This window comes from Glycine max, chromosome 12, assembly GCF_000004515.6.
Source record: "Glycine max cultivar Williams 82 chromosome 12, Glycine_max_v4.0, whole genome shotgun sequence".
NCBI lineage: Eukaryota > Viridiplantae > Streptophyta > Magnoliopsida > Fabales > Fabaceae > Glycine > Glycine max.
Genome location: NC_038248.2, coordinates 9,252,675 through 9,274,120, shown reverse-complemented (window position 1 = coordinate 9,274,120; position 21,446 = coordinate 9,252,675). Strand labels below are relative to the sequence as shown.

General features: G+C 28.5%; 2 protein-coding genes across 3 annotated transcripts; both read left to right on the top strand.

The window, feature by feature from the left end:
• The first annotated feature begins 7,152 nt into the window (after positions 1–7,152).
• On the top strand, positions 7,153–12,707 carry LOC100775297 (G-type lectin S-receptor-like serine/threonine-protein kinase At4g03230). 2 transcript variants are annotated; one of them, XM_006592339.3, is made up of 8 exons: positions 7,162–8,739; positions 9,363–9,866; positions 10,236–10,382; positions 10,492–10,703; positions 10,792–11,002; positions 11,118–11,355; positions 11,663–11,813; positions 11,916–12,707. In XM_006592339.3, exons 1-8 carry the CDS (start codon positions 7,389–7,391, stop codon positions 12,222–12,224), a joined length of 3,123 nt encoding a protein of 1,040 aa, XP_006592402.1. In that variant the 5' UTR covers positions 7,162–7,388; the 3' UTR covers positions 12,225–12,707. The 2 variants fall into 2 exon arrangements, with proteins under 2 accessions (XP_006592404.1, XP_006592402.1); XM_006592341.3 differs by lacking the exon at positions 11,916–12,707 and having other exon boundaries at positions 7,153–8,739; positions 11,505–11,805.
• Positions 12,708–17,411: 4,704 nt separating this feature from the next.
• LOC100527206 (putative calcium-binding protein) lies at positions 17,412–18,369 on the top strand. Its single transcript, NM_001249473.3, has one exon. The coding sequence runs from the start codon at positions 17,682–17,684 to the stop codon at positions 18,060–18,062; it is 381 nt and encodes a 126-aa protein (NP_001236402.2). The 5' UTR covers positions 17,412–17,681; the 3' UTR covers positions 18,063–18,369.
• Positions 18,370–21,446: the final 3,077 nt, after the last annotated feature.

The window sequence follows — 21,446 nt, the reverse complement described above, 5'->3', positions numbered from 1 at the left end:
AAATAAAATTATTAATAGTTATATTCAATGTTAGTTATTTAAATTAGAACTAATTAGATAAATGTAAATTAATGGTAGAAGACTAATAATTAATATAAATATAAGAATTTTTACATTATTGTTATTGTAAGTTTTATTTAATAAAATAATTTTTTTATAAAAATATAAATGTAATAATTATATAATAAATATTATTGACTTCACTTTTATATAAAAACAACTATACGTAAAAATATATGTCAAAAAAACTTATCGTATGATAAAGTTAATATTATTTTTTTAATTTTAAATTATGTTTTTCAAAATAACTTTTTGTTCAATGATAAAAAAATTAATTATATTTTAGATTATTTTAATACCACATTCAAGTTACACAATGAATATCAATAAGACTTAACCGTTACATGTGTTAAAATACTATTGAATTATATTAAACAAAATCAATAGAAACTGTTGTATATATATGAATTTTAAGATTAAATTTTATGTAAAATAAATAAATAAATAAATAAATCTAAACTCTAAGTTAACTTATTTGTGAAATATAGTTTTTAATTAAGTTCATCCATTGTCATTTAAATTTAAATATATTAATCCTAATTATATAATTTTGATACCATTTTAAATAATAACTTTCACATTAATAGTAAATTAAATAATATTTAACTATGCTTAATTTTTTTAAATAAGGTAGATTAAAGTATATATTTCACAAAATAACTAAAAATATTTATAATATTATATACTATAAAATAATACATAATAAATTTTTTCTAAGACATTATTATTATTATATATAATAAAATAGTAGACATTATTATTATTATTATTATTATATATTAAAATAACATAATATATTATTTGTTTCTTCCTTTTTTTATTTGGTTCTTTATAAAAATTTACTATTATTTAAAGCTTTTAATAATGAAATTATCTTTAAAATTAATAATATTTATAGTCATTGATTATAATTAAAATTGTATTAACGTTTTGACGTTCATTATCAAATTGATGATTTCATTTTCTATATAAACTTTACTTCAAAGGATTATAAATATCCATCAAATTTCTTTCAAGTGTGTTTTCTATCTTTTTTTTTTCTTTTTCATTATTATAATATCATTTTTTTCATTCTTTATTTTTATTTTTATGTATGAAAAAGGATACTTGAATGTGTTATTGATCATCGTCAGAATTTAGAATTTAGCTCTTTTAGATTGATAAGATATAAGGTGAATCTATATTCATAATTGATAAAAATTTATCTGTTTAAATTTTTATTTTCAGTGTTATTTATATTTATATTTTGATTTTATTGTGAAATTGAATAAACATTTAAATAAATATCATATTTTTATTAGAAAGTCTTTATATGAATCATTTATCCAATACATCTTGTGAGAAATGACAAGTGAAAAATGAAGATCATATTTCATCAAGTATATCATCTTACTCTTTGTCTTTTATCATTATTTTTTTCTTTGCAAGTATCACTCCTGTTATTTTTTTTCCACTGTATTGTTATGTTATTATATGTTTTGATTTAATATAATTTATTTTATTATTCATTTTTATATATGAAATGATACTTTGAATGTACTATCGATCATCATCAAAAATCAAAATTTAATTCATTTAGATTAGTAAGGTACACTGTAGATTTATATTCATCAATGATAAAAAGTAAATTTGTTTAAATTTTTATTTTTAGTGTTTTTTATATTTATATTTTGATTTTAGCTCTATTTTTTAAAATAATTTTTGTAAAATTGAATAAATATTTGAATCAATAGCATGTTTTTATTAGAAAGTTTTTACATGAATCATCTTTCTCTTTGTCTTTCAATATTTTTTCTTTTTTCTCTACAAGAATCGCTTCTCTTTTTTCTTCTTCTTCATTTTAGTGTTATATTATTATAAGTTTTAATTATTATTATTGTTCAAGTTTTTATATATGTTTCATGTTTTTTCTTCTATAACTATTATATTAGAAATCTTACTTTTATATTATATTTGTTCAACAATCCATGAAGAGATTTTATTATTGTGACAATTTTTATTTTTTTATCAATCATATTTTGAATAATTCCATTACAAATTTTTTTTCCTACTCAAATTAATTGTCGAATTTTTTAACTATCAATTGACTAATTTATTTTCTTTAAAATACATGTTATTAGTGTAAATAATTTAATAATTATCATTACTGCAATCGATTTAATAATAATATTTTTAGTTTTAAAATATATTCTAAAACTTACAATAAATAATTTAAATAATTAAATTGATAATAAATATTACAAAATAATAATAATAACAACAATAAAAATAATAATAATAATATAATAGTTATTTATAAAGGTTAATCATAAGAAGCTATAACTTAATATCCTTATACATTTAGATCATAAATGATAATAAACACCAATTAAATATCATTAATTTGAAATAGCTAATAACTATGAATCTATGAATCTTGAAGGTTTTGATGATGTAAAAAGAATTTACGTTGTCATCATAAAAAAGGGGAAAAATGTGAATTATGCAGGTTTTTGATGATGCCAAAGTATAAGCAAATAAGATTGCTTCAAGAAATATTCAAGGTTAAGCAAACAGAGATTACTTCAAGATTAATTCAAGCTCAAGGCGCTGGTAATTGATTACTAGGTATTGTAATCAATTACCAGAGACAAGATTGCAAATGTGCTTTTCAAAAAGGGTTTTAAAATTTAAATTTTAAATCTCGTAATCGATTACCAAGTGTCTGTAATCAATTACCAATCATGATACTTCAGAAAATACTTTGAAAAGTCATAACCCTTCAAAATATAACTGTGTAATCGATTACCAATGAAAAAATTTTAGAAATTTTTTTTGAAAAGACACATTTCTTCAAACTAATTTGAAAAGACACATTTCTTCAAACCAATTTGAAAAGACACAATGGACCTATGTATGTGTGTCTGACTTCAAAAAGTAAAAAGAGATTTTTCTAAGAGAACTTAATTGTCAAATACTCTCTAAATAACTATTGGTCAAACACTTGCAAATATATTGAGAATTTTTCTAAGAACTTCAATTTATATTATCTACTCTAAAGGAGAGGAATCTTTCTATTCATCTCATATATTCAATTGTAATCAAGTTGAGGACTGGACATAGGCACATGGAGTGACCAAATCAGTATAAATTGAATTTACAATTATCTCTTCCCTTATCTCATTTATTTTATTACAACTGATTTTGTTTTACACGTTTAAAGAGCATTGATTAACTTAATTGCTTCTTCTTCTTCTTCTACATTTTGAGACTTAATTCACCCCCTCTTAAGTTATTGAGACCACTTGTCCAACAATAACATATTAAAGATTAATATTAAATACAATAATTGGTGACATCTTTAATAAGTTAATAAATAAGTAAACAATAATACTTAAAGTTTGAAACATATAACTATTTTTATAACAATGAAAATAAAGCTAAAACTAAAGGAAAATAATAATAATAATAATAATAATAATAATAATAATAATAATAATAATAATAATAATAATAAGTAAAATTATATTACGTCAACATTATTCAATTTATATTGCCTGAAGATTATTAAATCAAGATTATTCAATTTATATTATTTCATAGTGAGATTAATTAATTTAAATTTTAAAACTTTAAAAATATTACACAAAATTAATATATTCAAAATAAGTAAAATTATAGTTTTAAAAATAATTAATGACCATATTTATTTAATATAATTTATACTATTTCAACAAATTTAAAAAATATTTAAATTTTTATCATAAATGTACACACAAATTTAAATAAATATTATATATATATATATATATATATATTAATTATATTTATTATTCTTTAACTTCTATGTTTCATGTTGGTATGACATTAATATCACTACTTGAAGAAAAAATAAATTATTTAACTTCTATGTTTCATGTTGGTATAACATTAATATCACTACTTGGAGAAAAAATAAATTATAGTAAAATTCAATATACTTAATAAGTTTAAAGAGAACATGTGTTCATTAAAATATAATATTTAATATTATTTTTTAATTTTAATATTTATATATTTTTTCACTACTAAAAATCTTTAAAATAGATAATTTTATTTATGTACATTTATTTTTTAAAAGATATTACATCACCATTATTATTTAAATGAACAAAAAATTATAATAAATTATAATATACTTAATTTTTAAAGTAAAATTAACTCAATTAAAAATATAATTAATTAAATTTCTCATTAATAATATAATTATGTTTAACATAATATAAAATATTTAAAAATTATTATTTTTATTTATTTATATAAATAAATAAATATAAAATGATATATATAATTTAAAAAACAACCCGTACAACGCACGGGTTGAAATTCTAGTTTTTTTTATTTTATTTCTGGTTCATGAGAATTTAATTTTAGTAATGATGGTCATGTCATCTAAGAGATTGGAAGAGCTGGAATAATTATATCTCATGGTGATGGATTAATCTTTTCAAAAGCTTAAATTATTAAGTGAAGACAATATTTTTTATATTTCCAATTAACATGTATATATCATGTCTCCTAAACTGATAGTTTGACCTTATGCGTGAACAATAAGTAGATCCATAGAATCATGTATAAATAGCTCAAATATCAGGTCTTAAACAAATTTTAAAGTTTAAGTTGTTATTAAAAACATAGATTCTTTTTATGAAATTTACCTTACTTAATAACGATGCTAATACTAATACTCCTAATAATAAATAATTTACTAAAATTTTAATTATTATAAATACAAACATGTGGTACCTCGCTAGAGAAAAATATGAGAAAAATATAAGATTGGTTGAGTACTTAAGATAGAAGGCAAAGTGAGAAAATCATGAGTTTGACCCCCTTCTGTTAACAAAAAAAACTAACAAACTAACCATTAATATTTGTTGAAAAAAAAATATAAAAGAAAAGATAAAAAAAAACTAGAGCTGCTTTGTGTGCGAGTTATTTACTGTTATTTATTTCTCCAACAATTTCTTAGTCTTTAGTTGTTGTGAGGCAAGGAAAGAGGGACTCTGGGTTCACGACACAAAGTTCACTCTTTTGGGGTTAAATTAGTGTGTCATGTATCACTTGTCAAAAGCAACCCACTATAGAGTCTTTGCTCGAGACTTGAGCGGTGCTGGTTGGCTTTTTTGAATAGGATTCATCTCGTGAAAATTGCACCATAATTAAAAAATAATAATAATAAAAATCCTCAGTATCCGGACATGATTTGGATTTTGGAACTGCTTAATAGTGCTTCTTGTAGAGTAGATATCACATTGTACCAAGACAAAACGATGACTAATAAATCATACAATATTACCATCCAAATCCAATATATTATCTTTTATAAGTAGGCCAGTCTAGAGTACTTTTCGGATTGGTGCACCCTTGTCACCGTTGGTGCATGATTTTTTTGAAAACTTAAGTGTAAGTTAGGGACTTAGCTGGTATGGTGATGGAAATTAATTACCATTAATTGCATGGATTAATAGGAACAGACCTCTAATTTAACTAATGGTCTCAAATTTAAATTTTCAACATACTACTGTGCTAAGTGTGCAGGAAAGAATTTTACTATTCATAATAATTCTACTAGTTCTACCTGATTTGAGTAATATCATCTCAGGTGAAAGATAGCTTATTGGCCTTTATAAAAACAAAACACCCTCTGATTCTTATGATCCGTTGCTTTAGCCCATTGATGCATATCCCTTCCTACTTTAGCCAACAGATTTCACTGTTCAGAGAGAGCTAATGAAGACGAAGTCAACTTTTGTGGGTCAACAAAAAAGTGGGTAGTGGAGTAGTAGGGCTGAGACACTGAACAGGGAATAAGCTTAATTTGTCTTGGTGTGGAGACCTTTCAAAACATCACCTAGAAGCTGATGCCTCTGAAGAAAAAACATGGCGAGGAGAATTTGGATAAGAATTTTCATATTTGTTTAGATTTCAGAAAAGACCGAGTCACTAGACTGGGAATAGTTTACTATAGACAGCTGAATGATAATTTCATCCTACGTACCCTACCAAAAATAAAAGGCTAGAAATTAAGCATGCATGATAGTATGCATACTTTTGTAGGATGACTCATGTAAATCTCGTTATCTTAATTCCATTTGACGTCAATGAACTTTGAATCAATAATTTTTTAATACATTAATTAAAATGGATATTTTTCTTCTCTGAATGTTTCTTCACCTGATGTGTATTACTTCTCATCTTTAATATAATACACTTTAAACATAATTACATATATCAATAAAAATAGTTAATTAAGTTAGTTTTATTATTTTTTTTAAAACATCACTAATATATCAATTTTATTTTTATTAATAATCATTAAATTATTATAAGTGATATAAAAACATTAAAGTCTAAGAATAGTTAGTGTATCATTATCAATAAAAAGACAAATACTTAGAGTATTTAATAAAGATAATTAATAAAAAATTAAATATTTTATAAAAACTATAAAATATCTAATAAAAAGATCATCTAATTCTTTTTAAATTACGTCGTCTTATATTAAGGACTTATGGGAGTACTTCCAACCAAGTGAGCCAAGTTTACATTATTGCTCTAGGTAACTTAAGTTTTACATCCATAGAAACACAAAACAAGAGACCTATATTGACTATTTGATCCAAAGGATACGCTTATATTATAAATTAAATGTCACTTGTAAGAAGATGCAGAAAAACCTAAGCGAAGGGGACCCAGATGAAAAAAGTTAAAATTGACAAAAATATATGAATGAATTTGACCTTACTGTCCCTTATGGTTTTCTTCAATCAATCATTCAAGTTTGGCAATACTATATCAATCGTATTGCAAATCATTATTCTAGTGTTGTATTAGAATTTACAGCAGACACATATTCTTCAAGAAGCTTCCATTTCTGGGCTTACGTGTTCCCAACATTTTGAAACATTTTTGGCCTAAAACTGATGATGTATACATGCATAATACCAAAAATTGATCCTAGCAGCAAAATCCAAAGCAAATCGTTTACAGACAATGATTTTGAATATGTGCACAACAGATTGCATACGTGCCTAAAAAGGACAGTTTGTTGAACTACCTCTAAATACTATGCATATTATGAGATAGATGGTATCATTTCACATATTTGCTCAAGGGGTTTTATTGTCACAGTGAATGAGTCATACTGAAATTAAATCCTACCTAAATATGCGTCAATTACTCTACCAATAAACGTCAAAAGCACAAAGTGCTATTTGACAAACTTTACTTAAGGTGGTGTTTGAATTCAACTAGTGGGAGAAAGCCACTCTACTTAAGAAAATCTCTAACCATTTGAGTTCTGTCAAATGGTAAACACCAAGGGAGAGACCAGAAGGATAATTATCCTTAACTGGTGTTCTAGTCACATGTTGTCTATCTTCATCTTATACTCATTCTTTTTCACTTTTAGTTTCAAGCATTGCTCAGCAACAGATACTATAAGTATAACCATTAACAACTTCTTGCAAGATGGGGGAGGGGATACTCTAGTTTCAAAAGGTGAAAATTTTGAGCTAGGATTTTTCACTCCTAATGGAAGCTCTAGTGGGAAAAGATATTTGGGAATATGGTACTACAAGTTGACTCCACTAACAGTTGTGTGGGTTGCTAACCGAGACAAACCACTTCTAGATTCTTGTGGTGCTTTTGGCATAGCAGAAGATGGAAATCTAAAGGTTTTAGACAAAAGTGGGAAATTCTACTGGGGCACAAACCTTGAAGGATCACATTCACAACACAGAATAGTTATGCTAATGGACAATGGGAACCTTGTTGTTAGTGATGAAGTTGAAGACCAAGGAAACCATCAAGTGAAGATTTTGTGGCAGAGTTTTGCTAATCCAACAGACACATTTCTCCCAGGCATGAAAATGGATGACAATTTAGCATTAACTTCATGGAGAAGTTATGAAGATCCTGCACCAGGGAACTTCTCTTTTGAGCATGATCAAGGGGAGAACCAGTATATAATATGGAAAAGGTCCATAAGGTATTGGAAAAGCAGCGTTTCAGGTAAGTTTGTTGGAACTGGTGAGATTTCTACAGCAATATCTTACTTTTTGTCTAATTTCACCTTGAAAGTGTCCCCAAACAACACTGTTCCCTTCCTCACTTCAGCACTTTATACTGACACAAGGTTGGTCATGACTCACTGGGGTCAACTCAAGTACATGAAGATGGATTCGGAGAAAATGTGGTTGTTGGTTTGGGGTGAGCCAAGAGATAGATGCAGTGTGTTCAATGCCTGTGGAAACTTTGGAAGCTGCAATAGCAAGTATGATTCCATGTGCAAGTGCTTGCCAGGGTTCAAGCCTAATTCCATTGAGAGTTGGAATGCCGGAGACTTTTCGGGTGGATGCAGCAGGAAAACAAATGTGTGCAGTGGGGATGCCAAGGGTGACACATTTTTGAGCTTGAAAATGATGAAAGTAGGGAACCCTGATGCTCAATTTAATGCCAAGGATGAAGAGGAATGCATGTCAGAGTGCCTCAACAATTGCCAGTGTTATGCTTATTCCTATGAAGACACTGAAAAGGGAAGGTTGGGTGATAGTGGGGATGTAGTTTGCTGGATTTGGTCTGAGGACTTGAACAATCTTGAAGAAGAGTATGAGGATGGGTGTGACCTGCATGTTCGTGTCGCAGTTTCTGATATAGGTAAATTTTTTTTATCATCCATGTATTGTCTTTACTGAAGTTTTAGACATAGTTGAATATAAATTGCAAACCTTTGTAGTTGGACTCACAATTTAGCCATTGATTGAAAGAGAAAACCAGTTCTTGTTCTAAAGCTTTTGATCCTAATTCATCTTGCTTGTCTCCACTGTTGGCAAAAGTGTGTACATAAATAAAATCACCACCTAATGACTATTACTCATCCCCATTGCCCAGAGGCTCTTCGCTATGCGAAGGTATGGGGGAGGGATATTGTACGCAGTCTTACCCTTGCATATGCAAAGAGGCTGTTTCCGGATTCGAACCCATGACCAACAAGAATGACTATTACTCATAAATTTTATAAAAATTTGATTTATAAATTTTTAAAAAAATAGTGTTTAGTAAGTATTTAAAAGATATACTATTAAACAATTTGGGATTAGGCCACTAAATATGGTGATCTTACTCATCTGTATTTGCTATAGGTGGCCTTCATAATGAAAATATTAAATATGAGGGTCATGGAATCATTGTCAATCATGGCTCATGTATGTATTATACACTTGATAGAGACTCTATTGCAGATTATTGTTTATAATGTGGCAGAGATTCTTCTTCTGCAGAATCCACTGGGAGAAATTGTGGGACCTGTGGTACAAACTTCATTCCATATCCCCTTAGCACAGGACCAAGTTGTGGTGATCCCATGTACTTCAGTTTTCACTGCAATATCTCCACTGGTGAGCTTGACTTTGAGACTCCTGGGGGCACATATCAAGTGATAAGCATAAACCCAGAAGCACAAAAATTCTTGATCCACAGAAAGAATGTACTTAACTGTGATCAAAGTTCAAGGGATAAGTTTCTGCCTCTCAACAAGTCGTTTCCGTTTCATCTTACCAGTAATTGCTATGCTGATCCAAGCATTTTTAGTTCTAATGCTCCCATGAAACATGGAGTAGAAATAGAATTGAGTTGGGAGCAACCATTAGAGCCTATTTGCTCTTCATTGTTGGACTGCAAGGAGTGGCCAAATTCAACTTGCAACACTTCCAGTGATGGCAAGAAGAGGTGCCTTTGCAACACAAACTTTCTTTGGGATGGATTGAAGTTAAATTGTACTCTAGGTAATGACACTATAGTATCTATTGTGTTGATATATATGCTTGTTTTTGTAGTGTATAACATTTATCCCTCCACACATCATGCACTTTGTTTTATACAGAATAAATTAAACCTTCTTTATTTTACTGTCTATGACTTGATGGCAAGGGAGGAGTTTTAAAACTTTGTTTATATTCAGACTAGTCAATATTGTTGTTGTTACAATATATTGACACAAATCACAATGTAAGTTCCTTAATCTGGTGATTCTGGTTTCAACCAAGCATTATTTGTAACTTGTTCAACTGCAAATTCATTATTGTAACTTTCATTAAATGTTGTGTGAGCTTTCTATATATATGCAAAAGTGAAATTCTTTTTATATATTGCAGAAGGAAATCATAGCTATCAACCAGAAAGGCAACTGTCCTTACCTAAGATCATTGTAATTACTTTAACAACTGTGATTGGCTTGATTCTTCTCTCAACTACTAGCACATGTGTTTACTTGAGGAAAAGGAGACAGGCCAAACCACAAGGTAACTTAACTTTTTCTACATACTCAAGAAAAAAAATCCCAATATTCAAGGGGATACTTCACCAGCAGTAGCATGTAACTCAGATCCCAGTTCATCTGTTTGGCTTCAGATAGCAGGGGATATGTTCAGAAAAACTCAGGGATTAACTTGTATGACAGTGAGAGATATGTAAGAGACTTGATTGAATCCAGTAGGTTCAAAGAAGATGATGCACAGGCCATAGATATTCCATATTTCCATTTGGAAAGCATACTTGATGCTACTAATAACTTTGCAAATACAAACAAGCTTGGACAAGGAGGGTTTGGTCCTGTCTACAAGGTAACTCAAATTTTTTTTGGCACTTACTTTCATTTTCAATTTCATGGTGATAGTGATAGGAAAGGATAATATTTTTGAGAACTTTCAGGGAAAGTTCCCTGGAGGGCAAGAAATAGCAGTGAAGAGACTTTCAAGTTGTTCTGGACAAGGTTTAGAGGAGTTTAAAAATGAGGTTGTGTTGATTGCCAAGCTTCAACATAGAAACCTAGTTAGACTTTTGGGTTACTGTGTGGAAGGAGATGAAAAGATGCTAGTATATGAATATATGCCAAATAGAAGCTTGGATGCTTTCATTTTTGGTAAGACTATTTCTTGCATTTGAAATATTCTGTTGGCTAAGCCTTTTTTTGTACACTCAAAATTCTATTTTGAAGTAGACTAATGTAATGTGTCATGCCCCTAATGAACTACAAGACCGGAAGCTGTGTGTTCTATTAGACTGGGATGTGCGCTTCAAGATTATTTTGGGGATTGCTCGAGGGCTCCTTTATCTACATGAAGATTCTAGGTTGAGGATTATTCATAGGGACTTGAAAACAAGCAACATTCTACTAGATGAAGAGAAGAATCCTAAAATCTCAGACTTTGGCTTAGCCAGGATATTTGGAGGAAAAGAGACAGTAGCCAACACAGAAAGAGTGGTTGGAACTTAGTAAGTTTCTTGTCAAAGCATAATTCAGTACCTTTAAGTAGCATTATAACAGTTCCATAAGTATTTTTAGTGTTGTTCTCCAACTGAAATTGGAGTTTCATCTCGGTAATTCATGTTGACAACTTGACATTTAATGAAAATATATGCAGATTATCAAGACAACTTAAATTCTGATTGGAGAACTACACCAAAATTACCTAAGGAGCTGTATCTATGTGTTGTCCTTATTAGTATTTTCTCACACTTTACAAAATGATACCAGTCAGATCTCTTATTTGTTCTACACTTCACAATTTTTGTAATGCAGTGGGTATATGTCTCCAGAATATGCACTTGATGGACATTTTTCAGTCAAGTCTGATGTCTTTAGCTTTGGTGTTGTTGTACTTGAGATTATTAGTGGAAAAAGGAACACAGGATTTTATCAAGCAGATCATGAATTGAGTCTTCTAGGATATGTAAGTATAGTGAGTGCTTGTAATACGTTTCATATATGCAGCAAACACTACATATTACATTAAATAGCCCCTAATACATTTCACTCTTTGATTCCTTTTCAGGCATGGCTTTTGTGGAAAGAAGGAAAGGCGTTGGAGTTCATGGACCAGACACTATGTCAAACATGCAATGCAGATGAATGCTTGAAATGTGTGATTGTGGGGCTCTTGTGCTTACAAGAAGATCCAAATGAACGCCCCACAATGTCAAATGTAGTTTTCATGCTTGGTAGTGAATTCAACACTCTTCCAAGTCCTAAGGAACCAGCCTTTGTTATCAGGAGATGCCCTTCGAGTAGAGCATCTACTTCAAGTAAATTAGAAACCTTTTCACGTAATGAATTGACAGTCACTATAGAACATGGCAGGTAGAAAATTCTGATTTGCAAGGTTTCCAAAATAGTGCTTAATTTAAGGAAAGAATATTTGGTCTCGGTTTTATCCTTGGTCAAAATATATATGTGGGACATGTAATTTCTTTATTTTTGCTTGTCACTTTCTCATTATGCATTCCTCCAAGTGGGGTAACTTGAAATGGTCAATTAGGCAACTTCTGGTGAATTTCATATTTGGATGGATTAGATCAATTTCTATCCACCATAGTGTCACAAGGGCAAATGCCTGGGTGGAATTGATAAAAGGTCTAAACAAAATTGTTTTGTATTTTGACTTATTTATTTATTTTGCATTCCTTGCATACTTGCTAGAAAGAAAGCTCCAAAACAGCAAGACAAGGTTATTGGTCAACCGGCCTTTTTGAGATTGGGCAACTATTCAACCAAGACTTCTCAGATTTGTGGGTCTTAGGAATTTTTCCTCCCAATTCCGGATCATCGTCAATGGTCATTTCATGCCGTAATGAAACTAAAGGATAAAATAAACCTACACAATAGTAAAAGTCTAAAATATAAACAATTTTATTATCATTTATGTAATATAATTATGATAATCTATATTGTATATATAAAAAGGAGTTGTCTTATTCATTTTGTTATTTGGATTTAGACTTTGACACGTTGACGAAGAAATTGTCATTTGTCAATAGTTAAAAACCAGGGTTCTGTTACTCATTAGTATTTTGCCCAAAAATATTTTGTTATTTGAGAAAAGACTTCTTTGAGAAGTAATTCCACTACTAATTAAATATAGGATCTTTAACTAGCAGTACTCTTACGATATGGTTAAGAAATTAAAATGGAAAAAATATTTATTATATAAATCATATAAGAGCGGAAAAAAAATCATAAGTAATATAATTTTTTATTTTTCGATAAAAATATTTTTATTTTAAGTTTTTTAACCAATGTCCTTATAATCACTTTACATTAAAGTATTAATAGCATAAATTGAAGATAGTCACTTTTTGTATTAATGTATTAATGTCATTCTTGACATTAAAATATTTAAAAATTATATTTAATAGTTTTATGTTTAAAATTTAAATTCCTAATGATTTTCTTATTTATTTATAATATGCATTGCTTATAGAGTGTCATTTAAATTTATTATATTTGAATGTTTAAATATTTAAGTATAACTTTTTATTTTTTTCAAATATAAAAAATCATATTCAAATATTATACACCATAATAACATTTATAATAAATTATTATAATTCACTCTATATTTTTATAAAGCCAATGTACAAATATAAGATCATATTAGTTAAATGTTTAAAATTTAAATAGTTTTAAAATATTTTTCTTTCAATAAAACAAGTATGCTTATTTCTTCATCACCAAGCATATGAATTAATTGTGGTTAGATCACCCTAATGACCTGATCTGTTCCCAACGTAATTTTTTTCCATGAAAGAAAAAAATATTCTTGTTTTTCATTTTCTTCTCTAAGATTATCTTATCACCGATCTTAGTTATATGATGGAGGGAATGTGCAAGGAGGGAATGAAGGAGATAACAAGAAATGGTGCCAAATATATGGATGGACAAGAAACGTATGATGTTACAATCTGGGTGTCTAATAGGTTGTTGGGTGTCCAATCAAGCCTTTTGATTAAATGGAGTAATTTCATTTAGAATTTATTAAGTGGAGGTGTTTTTTAATTAATCGAAATAAAGGTAAGTGTTAGGAATTTTTATAACTTTGGGTAAGAAATAATAAAAAAGTTTACGACTTCTGTTTTTTTTTTCCTAGTGATGTCATAAATAATGTAATGACTCGAGATTTTTTTTAAAAACTTATTTATGTAAAGTTATAAATTTCGCACGACTTCAATGTTGTGCTACATTTTTTTAATTTTTAAATTAATTTTAAATGATTCTAAAATTGTTTTAATTTCTACGGCTTCTCTATTTTTTAATAGTTTTTTTAATGTTTTCTTTTATATTTTTGTTACTCATATTAACAAATAATATTAATGACGTTTATCAAATAATATCAAAAGTAATTTTTAATAATTTTTTACATTTATCAATTAAGTAAACTAATAACTTTGTTTGATTTGATAATATTATTAATTAATTTTATTTAATAAAATTATTTTAATATTAACAACTATTGTGATTTGAAATTTCAGACATTTCAAATTTCTTGTTCGTATGTAATTGGAACATGTGTTTCTTATCATTTAGGATACGATGACTTTGTTAATCTTATATAAGTTAAAAAATATTTACAAAGTTTATCAGCATCACTTTCATTTTCTTAGAAGCGAGAAAAATATTAACGTGTTATTTTCATTTTAATATCTATTTTTATTATTAAATTATTTTTTGTTATTAATATTAAAATAATTTTATCAAATAAAATTAATTAATAATATTATCAAATCACACGAAATTTTAAGTTTACTTAATTGATAAATGTAAAAATAATTAAAAAATATAAAAAATAACTTTAATATTATTTGATAAATGTCGTTAATATTACTTGTTACATGAATAACAAAAGCATAAAAAACATTAAAAAAAACTATTAAAAAAATAGAGAAGTTGTATAGTTAAAAATGATTTTAGAATTGTTCAAAATTTAGTTAAAAATAAAAAAAAATGTTGCACGAAATTTATGATTTTACATAAATAATTTTAAAAAAAATAAAATTTCTAAAATGATTACATTATTTATGAGTTTACTAAAAAAAAAAAGTCAGAAGTTATAAATTTTTTTATGATTTCTTACTCTAAAGTTGCGGGAATTTCTATAACTTATTTCCATTTGACAATTAATTCAAAAGTAACTCTCATTTAATAAATTTTAAATAAAATTATCCCTTTTGATCAAAAGCCCGTACAACATCATCATTTCTATTGTAATATAGTTATGTTGCACACGTTTCATGAGAAGGTGCCAAAGTTGCAGGTTTCGAATGGTCTGTACAAGTCACATACACATAGCTATACGTAAAAAATATAAAAAATTCAAAATTTGTTTCTAAATATGCAAAAAATGCAACAAACTATGTGATCAACTTAATGATAAATTAGTCCCAAATTTTTTTGCTTAATTTAAAATTGGTTCTAAAAATTATAATTTATTATCAAATTTATCTTTGAATATTACAATTTAATAATAAAATAATCTCACAAATTTAATAATAAGATTAATCCGTCACACTTTTTATCCTGAAAGATTAATTTAATTTTTTTTATTTGTTAGAAATTAATTTATCACCACCTCATACTTTTACACTAAATTCAAACTAAATGTAAGAAAAAGTTCCACATACACCTCAAATTTGGACAATATATTTGTTTATCCTAAATTTAAAAATAATTTATATATTAAAAATATTTATTTATTACAAATTTTAGTTATAATATAAATATATATTTAAAACTATTTATTCTTTTTTATATTAATTTTAGTTATATAAAATGAATATTTTTTCTGTGTAATACACATGAAAATATTAGTTTTAGTTATATTTTGATATGTGAAAAAAGAAACAAGAAATTTACAACAACTTAGGCATCATATTCAATCAATAAATCTTTTCACTAATTTTAGTTTTTTTTTTTATATAAAATAGATTTATCCCGCGGAATGCACACGATAAAATACTAATCATTTACAAATCAACTAAACTGGTAAAAATAAGACCCCAATAAAATTGGTGTGAACAGGTGGATCAACATTTTCAACCGATTTTTTCAAATGCTCCAAAATGGGCATCTTACAATTTCTAAGAAACCACAATGGCCGGTGGCGAATCGTGGAACTTACATGTACACATTCACATAATATTTCTGCTACCTTTGCTTTCTTTCATTTGCTTCCTAATTTTCCATTTTGATCTCATTATTTAGTTAAAACAATTTTTTTATTTATAATTCCGTATCTGATTATTAATTATTACTTCTTTAATCATAATGAATTAACTTTCATAGGATTGTTCTCTTTTAATAAGAAGTCTTGGATTCAAGTCCTAGATATTAAATATTTGATTTCAATTAGATCAACAATTATTTTTTTACCGATATGTTATACCACTAAACTTGAAATCAATATTTTTACCGTTCCAATGAAGCTTCCAATTTTAAAAGCAACACAAAGGGTTGCATCAGTTCATGAGTTGCTTGTTCAAAAAGTGTGTGCGAGGAAACTTAATTGGGGTTTCCAAATTCCAGTTATAGAATCCACCGACTCCGTCCCTTTGGAACCAGCCAAGCATGACAATTTCCTTCATTTATTTTTTGCTTGATAGATGAAGCACGACAAATTCTCATTCCTTAGGTTGGTTGGGTGTTTTAATTTTAAATAAAATTGTGACCATGGGCTGTGCATTTTGACCCAATATTCTTGGTTTAGCCTCCCCTTCGTGTTTTGACTACAATCTCAGAATCTCAATGTGAATTGTGGAAGAAATGGCAAACTACAAGTCTACAACTACAACTAGCCTCCCTAAGATTCTTCACATAAACTCCTACGTTGTTTCCCTCTAGCTATTAAATTTCCCCAACCAACCAATTGCCACTCAAAAGCATTGAAAATTTCCATTTTAAATTAAATAATTTTTGCTTGATGTTATTATAAATAAATGCCACTAATATACGAATAATGTTATATTTTCCTACTCATACTAAACAATATTAAAATATCTTAGAAATATTAAAATATTCAATACTTAATTCATCTAATAATAGAATTGTTCATATTGTACATCTAATCCTATATCATATTTATTTTGTCTTCATAATTAACAAAAGTGGGGAAAATAAATTCAAAATCTTTTGATACGAAAATATAAGCTTAATTTTTACGAATTATTAACATAAAATTTTTCATACTACTACCCGTTAAAAAGTAATTGTTAAGTGTAACTTTTAAATAACTAATAAAATTATTATGAACCGTAAAAGTCTAGAATTCATTTGAACGAAATAGAATAAAATTCTTATTTTGATTAAATTAAAATAATCTCACGACAAATTTATCTAAACATTTAGAAATTGTACATACAATAAAATTTATACATAGAGTGTTTACTTGAAAAAGATATGAATACAGTGTATTTATATAGACCGAATTAAGCAAACCAGCAAAAGCATTAAATAACTTTATGAAAGCTTATATTAAATTATTACTAGTACCATGACCCCAGAAGAAGCAAGCTTCTAGGAAACAGAGAAGCAAGCGCGGTTCCTTAAGCAGAATCAAAGGCGATGAGCGAATAATTCTCTGTTCCTAGGCTGTCATCCAAGCAGGGATCATTGCTTACATCCCTTTCACTTCTCCTTCCTTGACATCTTTTCCCATTTCTCTTATCCCACATATAAATAAACACAATCACTAGTCACAAAAACCAAACATTATTCATAATTCAAATTCAACACTTTGTTCTCTCTTTGGCATACATCATTGGATTTTACAATGGCTGGGATTGGATTTGAGGACTTGCTACCTGTGATGGCGAACAAGCTGGGAGGGGAGGGGCTGATGAAGGAGCTGTGCAACGGGTTCGAGCTGCTGGTGGATAAGGAGAAAGGAGTGATCACATTGGAGAGTTTGCGACGCAACGCCGCGCTTCTCGGGCTGCAGGACTTGAAGGAGGATGAGCTTGTGAGTATGATGAGGGAAGGGGACCTTGATGGAGATGGTGCACTCACCCAGATGGAGTTTTGTGTCTTGATGTTCAGGTTGAGCCCTGACTTGATGGAGGAGTCATGGTTTTGGCTTGAAGAGGCTCTCCAACATGAACTCAACAACAACAAAAACTATAACAATAACAATGATTACCACTCTTCTATTTAGTAGTACTTACCTAGGAACAACATTTGATCATGATTCATAGGGATTTCGCGTTCTCTTATTGTGGTGTTGTTAATTCTGACTTTTTTTTTTTAGTTGTTTCGTATACAATTCCTGTTGTGGAAAGCTAATGTTGAAAATAATACAGTTTTTTTGGATACCTTGCTTTCTTTCAATCTTGTTTTACCTGATGCCGATGCACACTAGAAATTATATTTAAAGCATTGTGTAATCATGGTTTTTGCTGTTTCATAGTACTGGCATTAATAAACTGTTAATTTCTCAAGACTCAAGAGTGAAGAGGGTCCAAAATCATATAGTCAGAACAGGGGAATTCCTCTGTAACTGGTTGGTTGGTAACTTGGATATCGAATTGATTTGATTTTACAATCCAACTGTTTATGTAAATAAGCTATTGTGATGAGTGTTGGTGCCTAAACAATCTAACCAATTAATTCAGGCTTTTCATTAATATGTATCTCTCTTTGGTTGCATGATATCATCAATTATATGAATCACTTATCGCCACAAAGTTGTTAGTTTAAGTGAAATTATCTTAAATAAAATCTTGAATTTAAATATGTTGACAAGAAGAAAAATATCGATCCCTTATTTTTTATTTCATCTCTCTCTTGATCTTTATTTTAAGATATCACAAAACATTTTCTTATTATAAATTACCTTATTCCGATGTGAATAAGAATACTCATTAGGAAGTTAGAGAAAATCTGTATTGTTAGTAGCCATCTTTTTTTTCTTTTTTGCATATTGGGCACCAGAGGAAATCATATAATTAATGTTTTTACACCTCAATTTTAATTTTTTTGCCTTTCATTTCTTTATTTATCTCTCTTTCTCGACTCATCATCTATCTGCAATGGGTGTAGAAAAATCTGTTTTGAGTTAATTATGATAGCTGATTATTAAATAATAATATATAAATAATTTGTTGACCTAATGATAGTAGAAAAAGATCAATTATTGACATAATGCACTCGTGTATATCAAGCATAGAAAGTTAGACAAGATTATCTCTCTGCCACAATCTTTTCCACGGCAAATCTTGATTTTGAGTAATTATAACACTGTACTCGCGGGGAAGAGGTATATTATGGATTAAATTCATATGATCTATGCTTCAATTTAATCGTGCGTGGAACTTTCGCAGAATCTGTTTCTTTGTTCATGAGTTACACAACTTGCAAATAGCCGTTGGAAGAACATGTCAATTTGCCCACAACCTCTAATTCTTTAACCTAGAAGTTCAGAACCCCATCTTCATATCCAATTCTCCGTTATTTTTATTTTGTTTTTGTGTCTTGTGCCAACCAGATCTGCTACATATATTAAACATTCAAAGTGGTCGGCAACAATGAAACAATTTCAAACAAGAAAAATGTTTGCTCAGTTCTTGTGTTAATGTAATCTCCAACATTATATTTAAGAAACAAACATGATTGGCAAATCTCACAGCTGAGGTTGGTTCTCTTAGGCAAGAAGAACATTTCGTACATTATTACCTTTATTTTTTGGTGGGTGTTTAGTATTTGTTGATAAGCATGATGTCCTTCCTTAATTAAAATTGTGGTATAATTCTGCTCACTTGTCCCATTTTTTTTATTATCTATCTATTAATACAATGACAACTCCCAAGATAGCTAAGATACGAATAAAAAACTCTAAGATGCAAAATCATATAGTCATTTATTTATTAAAATAATGATAGAGTGGGAAATACCCTTAATACTATAGAATACAACATCAATAATATATTAGGGCTTCCATCAAAGGCCTACATAGAAGATTGTACATATCCGAACCACAAATAGTTTAACCTAATTACAAATACTTAATTAGTCCCTAGCGTTAGGGAGTCTCTTCGAAAAAGATTCCTCGTTGAATGAGAAAAGTGACATCAACGAGATTTGAATCCACACCTGTAAAAAAAAATAAAAATTCATTCTAGATTTTTAATCGCATTGACTCCAAAATAATATAGTTACACTTATTTTTTTTATTTAAAAAACATAATATTTTTTTATTATCATAACATAATTAATATTGCTCTGAATTATCTTTATGTGATTACTTTCATACTCTTCAAGTTCAAGGTATCAAGGTTATCTTTCCTAACTATGCATTAACTTGCTCACTACATAAGCTGTACTTTTCTTTTTTTTTTTAGCAAAAGAAGATTGATTAATTATGAGAAGAGAAGACTTTCAAACGAATACAAATTGAGAGAAGACTTTCACACTAACAATAAAGCTCTCCCTAGCCTTACAAAATTTGTTACTTTTTTTTTATAGGAAACTACACACTGCTAAAAATCCCCCAAAATCTCCCCAATTTCAATAATATGCATTGGAGTTTAAAAAGAGGCTAGTGTGAAACTACCAACAGGGTTCAAAGTGATGCCTTGCCAGAAAATGATTCAGCAACATTGTCAACCCATGAACTACCCATTTTGTGTATTCTGGACCGAATGGTTTCGTTTACTTGCTTTGGGCCAAGTCCACAATAACAGCAAACGTAAGAAGTCTTCCCATTACCTCAGACCAGCTTATTTAACTATTTAAAGCACCCTGATATCTGCTACTAGGAAGTTAGTGCTCAACAAGCACTGAAGCAATCAACAATTTTATAATATATACTAACTTCAAAGAGGATACCGAAAAGATGGTGCTTTTGATTTTAGTCACAACCAGTATCTAATTTTGATGAGATCCAGAGATCATATTATTTCTTTTATCCAATCTTTTATGCTTTGTCTAATAAGAAAGAAGAAAAGGAAGAGAAAGAATATGTGTAGTGTAAGAAAACTCTGTCCAGGTCCTAAATGGCTCATTATGCCAGCTTACTTGCAACCCAGACCCAATGATTACCAACAAACAGTGTTCTCATTTTTAATAGTCATGGTACCTCTAAGGATAATTTTCCCATTTCTAAAGATACTTTTCTTATCTCTAAAGATAAAGATAATTTTGTAGCAATCACAATTATTATTATTACAATCATAAGGATAATTTTTGTTGCAATTACTATTATTATCACATTATCACCATTCATCACTATTATTACATTATTGTTATCATTATTACTATTACCACATTATTGTTATCATTATTATTATAATTTTTGGGGCTTGTTGTCACTATCTTCCATTACCATAGGCTTAGAGTCACAAGTTTATAATTTTGATAACATGAAATTTACTCACACAATAAATTTTTACAAAGTGAACTTAAATATTTCAAAGAATATTGTGGTCCAAGGGGAAAAATCAGAAACCAGATCCCTGTCTGGCCATCTTCATTTGCTATAACCCAAGCTTGTCCACATAATTGGTAAAATGATGTTCTCTTCTATTGGATTGCCTTCCATGCT